This window comes from Charadrius vociferus, unplaced genomic scaffold (assembly GCF_000708025.1).
Source record: "Charadrius vociferus isolate BGI_N301 unplaced genomic scaffold, ASM70802v2 scaffold758, whole genome shotgun sequence".
Lineage (NCBI taxonomy): Eukaryota > Metazoa > Chordata > Aves > Charadriiformes > Charadriidae > Charadrius > Charadrius vociferus.
The window spans coordinates 2,817,899-2,823,989 of record NW_009649934.1 but is presented as its reverse complement, the minus strand read 5'-3'; the positions used below and the strand labels follow the sequence as shown (position 1 = coordinate 2,823,989).

Below are 6,091 nucleotides of genomic sequence, written 5' to 3'. Positions count from 1 at the left end.
CCTCCCGGCCCCCCCAGTACACGACGTAGAAGGCCCCCCCGACTCCCTCCCCGGTAAAAACACTTTGTTCCCCAACCCTCTGCTGGAGTCGCTCCCCTGGCCCACACCTCCCGGAGTGAGAGAAGTTCACAGATAAGGCAGTTCATGTGAGAGGGAGCTGGGCCCTGCCAGCGGTCAAGCCCGTGCCTCCAGGCCTGAGAAGGGCAGTCACTCGCAGCACCAAGCCTCCCCCTTCCAGACAAGACAGAGAACAGAGACAGACAGACAGACAGAGCGTGGGAGGGAGGCACTCCTATGGTTTGCATTGCTGCTTCCCTCCTCCCCTGGGCTCTTGCTCCTCCGGCCCTCACAGGTCCGACCCTATCCCCCTCCCATCTCCCAGCCCCTAATACAATTCAGATCCTCGACAGCTAAAAAAACAACAGAAGAAAAAACTAAAAGAACAAAACAACCCCCACGCCACACCCTTTGCATCCTTCTCCACCCGCTGCTGTGGCCCAGAGGGGAAATCCTGACTCCCAAAAAAGGTCCTGCAACTTTTGCCTCCTGGCGGAGCTGAGACCGAGCAGGAGCTGGGCCCATTATTTCCCTGTGATCTCTATAACATCGTCGTCTTTGTCCTCGTCATTAGAGCTGCATCCCACCTCTGGGACCTCCTGGGGTTCAAACTGAGGCACCTGGGACCGAAGGAGGCCCCCAGCCGGGTAGCCCGAGTGAGGGGACATGTAGCCAGGGTAGGCAGATGCCATGCTCCTGGGAAGGCTGCTAGGCAAGACGGGGGCTGGGAAAGGAGCAAACATCCTGGGCTCGGGCAGGAGTGACTGCGTGAAGGGAAGCGAGTAATTGGGCAGCACCCCCGTCAGAGAAGGGTTTAGCATGAATGAGGGGACGCTGGCGGTGGCTGAGGTAGCAGCAGAAGAGCTGGCGGTGCCGGCTGTCAGCAGAGGGTCAGTAGTCACAGGGAACACCAGATGAGGGTCTGGGAGTAAATTGGGCAGCTGGTAATAAGAGGAGCCAGTGCCCATGTACAAGGAGTTTCCTGGTTGGGAGGCAAATGGATGGGTTAGGTTGTGGTTTAAAGAGACAGGAGGCATGGCGAACCCACCAGAGACGGGGTACCCGTGTTCGTACGGCTGCACGGACGATGGCAACTGGCGCTTCTTCTGCTGCCTGCGGGCTTGCTCCTCCGGAGCTGACGGTGAGGTCGACTTGCGCTTGTTACCCCGTAAGTCCAACACCGAGTGGGCATCGACGTGCTGGCTGGTGGCCGGCAGGGCTGAAGACACGGAGGGAGCCATGCAGTGAACCCCCACACGCTGCTCAGCTCCTCGGGCTGCTAAGCTGGGCGCGTTGTCCATGCGAGCAGGGTGGCCTTGTGCTGCGTTGGTGCTGGGAGAGCTGTGCCGGGACTCCCGGGCAGCCGCTGCCTCCGCGTACTGCTGCAGCTCGCTGATGATCTCGGGGCTGTCAGGGGATATGGGCCGAGTGAGCTCCTCCGCGCTGGGGAGCTGTGGTGATGAGGCACTGTGTCTGCCATTGCTCGTGGACTCCAGCGAAGAGCTCTGGGAGCCTGGAAACAAGGAGATGGAGCAGGTGAGAAAGACAACCTTGGATAAAAACCTGGGGGCCAAGAAGCAACACTGGAAAGGAAGGTGAGGATATCATGGGAAGATTGTGGGGTCAGCTCTGAACACAGGTGTGATGGAAGGCAGCCAGAGAACACCGTCCCATACACTCGGGTAGGAACCATACGAGCAAGCCTCACACAGCACCCACAAGCCCCTACCTGAGGCAGCTGTCCGACGGTCTTCATTGCCCTTTGGCTTCCCAGTGGTCCGGATCGCAAAAATCCGCCCGTCGCTGGTCCGGATATACGTCCCTGGAACAGAGGCAGAACAACTTCATTCACAGCTTCCGTGAGCCCATGAGGCTGCCCAGGCAGGAACAGGACAGCAGTGCTGCATAAGATCAGCCCACAGATCATGCAGGGAGATCAGTGGGGGGCTTCTGCCCCCTTCCACGTTCCTCATTTCCACCCTTTCAGCTTTCCCGGTTTGCTGCTCATCCCCTCCCAATGTGCTGCCGGTGGGAAATGTGGAACTTCATGCTCGGGACTAAGTTTGCTCTAGGAGCACCGGGAAATGCTTGGCTGCCCCAGTAGGTGCAGTGGGCATTGTGAGAATGAGACACCCAGCCACAAAGTTCAACAGCTCCTCTCAGATGCAGCAGCAGCCACAGCTGCAATAGCCCTGATGCGTGAGCTACAACAGCACACCCAAAGCATGGGCTGCACCAGAGCCACTGCAGAGTCCAGATCTCCTCCCCTTCTTGTTTCTTTTCCTCTCAAGGGACCGCTTCATGCTTTTACATCCTTTTCTTTCCTAATTAGCATTGGCCGGGACCCTATCCAGTGTCTTATCAAGACAGAGAGACTTACCTTTTGTCCCTCGGATGATGTGGATGCTCTCGCCAGCACTGATTCTTGCCTGTACGTCTGTGGATGTGTTTGTACCCGGAATCACAATATCTGGCAGTGGGAGAAGAAACAGAACAGTGTCCGTGAAACTACACGCCAGTCAGTCAGGAGCAGGGAGGTGCACCACCAAACCCCTTTGCTTGCAATGCAGTTGTCTCTCCTATGCACTGTACTAGAAGTAAGCCCTGTGTTTATTTCTGAGCAGCACATGAAGGAAGCAGAGGCTCCAAGGAAGCAAAAGCCACACAGCATCTCCCCAGTCCCAAAAAGGACAACTGGTGACAGTATTGCAGGCCCTCTCAACAGGGGTTTCACTTCCAACATCTCACCAGGCCCGTGCCCCTTGCGCACCTGCAAGGAAAGTCCTCCAGGTACAAGGGAACCACTCAAATGCAGGAGAGGCAGTATCGGTGGCTCTGATGCCCATCTGCCCACAGCCCATGCGGGCATCAACAACTTGTCCTGATTTCTCAATTCACCATGGGCACCACAGCTCAACTCACTGTCAGCATCAGCAACTCACCTGTGGTGGTGACAATCTTCTGCACAAAGACACCGGCTCGCTGTAGATAGTTGATGGGGAAGTTGACAGCAGGGTTGGAACTTGAGGTTGATCCTGCACTACCCATGGGGACATGCCGGGGCATCATAGGAATGGGGGTGGATTGAACTGGGCGGACGCTTGCCACTGGCTTGTCCTCACCCTTGAGGGCTGGTCGCCTAGTGAGAGAGGAGGAAGGAAAGTGCAGTGCTGCCCCGACAGGGCTAAGCATCCTCTGCCCTCTCATTTCATGTCTGCAGCACAGGAAGAAGGGGTGGAGGCAGGTACTCACCAGTTTCTCTGGCTAAAGGCAGGGATGCTCGTCAGACTCTGGTCACTGGCTGGGTAATACTGTGCGTAGGACGGCCGGGTGTAGGGGACGGATGCTCGCTTTTCCTCCTCATAGCTCTTCTTGGCTGCTTTCTTCTCTGCCTTGGTCAGCTTATGCTCCTTCCGGTCGATGAGCAGTGACTCATGCTGAAAAGGCTCCTGCAACCCCACAGCACTGAGGTTTTGACACCGACACACCACAAGAGGGAACCAACATGCCCCAAATGGCAACCACCTGGTCCCTGCATCAGCACTGTCTCCATCCCATGCTGGAGCAGGGAAGAGGGAAGTTGGGAGGCAGAGCTGGACACGGCGAAGCACGTGTGGCCCAACGCTGTGGATGTGACCAAGACTCAGCTTGAAGAGTGAGAGAGTCAGCGAAGCCATTGCTCACTATCGCTAAACCTGCCCGACCAAGGCCATTGCTTACCATGAGCACACAGCAAAACCTCGAGCCAAAGACCAGGCTAAGAGTGCAAGCACAGAGCCTGCCAAGATGTCCCACAGCCACCCCATGGCACCCGGCCACAGGGCCACCCTGCAGCACCACCCTCCAGGCCTCCTGCCTGTGCAGTGCCGTGCCAGCAAGAAGGAGGTTGGTCTTACCTTGGTGATGAGGTGAGGATACTTGAGACAGGCTAATTGTAGAACAGACTCCTTCATCTTGCTTGGATTGAGGGAGAGCTGAGCAGGGTCGGACTCCTCTTCCACAAAATGCAGCAGATTCTCCACCTCCCGTCGGGTGAAGTTCAGCACTGGGTTCAGATCATCCACCACCCGATCTGGAAAAGAGAAGGAACAGAGTGAGTAGAGAAGGGAAGAGATACAAACTGCTGCCTGCTGCCCTTCCTATGCTCCTGTGCTAGTAGAGCTCCCTCCTTGCAATCTGCACAATCCCCAGAAGCCTTCTGAAAATGTCAGGGCAGGGAGAAAAATCATCAGCTATGTTCAGAGATGAGCCTGTTTGACCAAGTCAGACTGACAAATGCCTCATGCTCCAGATCGCACAGCAATGCAGTGCAGGTCACTGAGCTCCTGGCATGCAGGAATATGAAGCTAATTACACATGGTGTCCCATCTCACATCGCACGGCAGAAAATATACAGACCCTGAGGGACAGAACTGCAGCCACAACAGCACGCGCCCTCCCACAAATCCCACTGAAAAGGGTCAAGTAAATAACCAGGTGCTGGAATTTACAGAACTCTGCTGAGTCAAAAAGCTCAGAAAAGCAGCTACGGTCCCTCTCTCACAAGGGCCTGAAAGTTTTCCTTTCCTGTACACAGGGCAAATGGGAGCACATGGAGAAAACATCTACATCCAGGACTCTCCTGGGAGCCAGGCCAGATGCCAGGGGACTCCACCTCAGGTGCAGGACAGCATACTGAGCCGATCACGCTGGGCTGCTGCCTCTGGAGTTGGGTTTCGAAACAAAGAAGGAGACAGGCAGCAGAACTCTTTCTGGGTCACCACAACCCTCAGCTGCATGCTCTAGAAGAGCAGCTCGACAGCTGGCACAAGCCAGCACAAAAGATACTTTTGGTACAAGGGCAGGTCAGAACTGGATGAATTCATTATTTTTGGCTCTTAAGTAAGCACTGTAAGTCAAAGGTATCAACTTATTTTTTAAATTTGGTTATTTTCCCTCTCTTGCTGCTGGAGAAATTGAGGTACAGAACTATTTAACAAGCAATGCCCAGTTTAAAACAAGTAACACGCAGGCACAGGGGAAAACAGGATGACCACCGCCGAAGCCCCCAGGCTTTCATAGTAACCAGGAGAGTAGCAAGGAAGATAAATGGCTATGCCCTGGTCTGGTAGCACAACCCTACTGCAGGATTTTAGCTCTACAACCCCTACTGCTCTGCCTTGCATTTCTTACAGGGTCTTATGGCACCAACAACTCATAAATATCAAACATAGCTCTAAGATAACATGTCTATCACTTCTTCAGTTGTTTGAATTTCAACCTTAAAAGAAAAAAAAAGTTAAGAAACCCACAGAAATGGGACTTGAAAGAGCCAAAAGAAGCGAAAGCCAAGAGCGGAGCACCGTATCCACACTTACCTGACATGCCCTGCTTGGAGATCTGACGGTCATAGATCTTCTTCTCAAGGGTGTAATCAGAAACCAGTCTGTAAATGTGGCATGGCTTCTTCTGCCCGTAGCGGTACACTCGGCACACGGCCTGGGCATCATGGCACGGGTTCCAAGAAGCATCAAACACCACCACTCTGTTTGCTCCAATGAGGTTGACACCCAAACACCCAGCACTGGAAATTAAAGGCAAATTTCAAATTGCTACCTTGGCCAATTTTCAAAGTTTCTAGGCAGGGACAGCCACTACAGCTAAGAGACCATGAGGTGTCTATGGAAAGTTCCCTCCAGTCATACAGGCAACTTCAACCCCATGTTTGGTTTCCAAGACTGCTGTTAAGTTATTGCACAGGACTAAGGCTAAAATTCTACACCCCTGGGGAATTCAGAAGGAGATGGCGGTATCATCCCATAGAGTCTTTGAGTGAATGAATGAACACAACGAATGAATTTAAGAACTGAAAATCCATATGCATACAGAGCATCAGCCTGAGTCCTCCACTGCACCCTTCTGCTCCAGCCAACTTACCGTGTGGACAAAAGGAAGAGCCAAACAGAGGCGTTGCTGGGGTCATTGAACTGGTTAATCAGTCGTTCCCTTTCCGAGGCAGAGGTGCTGCCATCCAGTCCTGAGAAGGAAATTAAGG

General features: G+C 53.9%; 1 protein-coding gene across 2 annotated transcripts in view; it reads right to left on the bottom strand.

The window, feature by feature from the left end:
* Positions 1 to 100: 100 nt before the first annotated feature.
* Positions 101 to 6,091, bottom strand: part of RAD54L2 (RAD54-like 2 (S. cerevisiae)) — a 44,216-nt gene continuing 38,225 nt past the window's right edge. Inside the window, exons 14-21 of one of the 2 annotated variants that reach the window (XM_009891262.1) lie at positions 5,974 to 6,073; positions 5,415 to 5,620; positions 3,954 to 4,129; positions 3,310 to 3,506; positions 3,000 to 3,196; positions 2,438 to 2,527; positions 1,787 to 1,879; positions 101 to 1,570 (exon numbers count right to left, since the gene is read on the bottom strand). In XM_009891262.1, coding sequence (XP_009889564.1) covers positions 582 to 1,570; positions 1,787 to 1,879; positions 2,438 to 2,527; positions 3,000 to 3,196; positions 3,310 to 3,506; positions 3,954 to 4,129; positions 5,415 to 5,620; positions 5,974 to 6,073 — 2,048 coding nt within the window. In that variant the 3' untranslated portion in view covers positions 101 to 581. The remainder of the gene's footprint in view (positions 1,571 to 1,786; positions 1,880 to 2,437; positions 2,528 to 2,999; positions 3,197 to 3,309; positions 3,507 to 3,953; positions 4,130 to 5,414; positions 5,621 to 5,973; positions 6,074 to 6,091) is intronic. The other variant, XM_009891263.1, reaches the window with a different exon arrangement.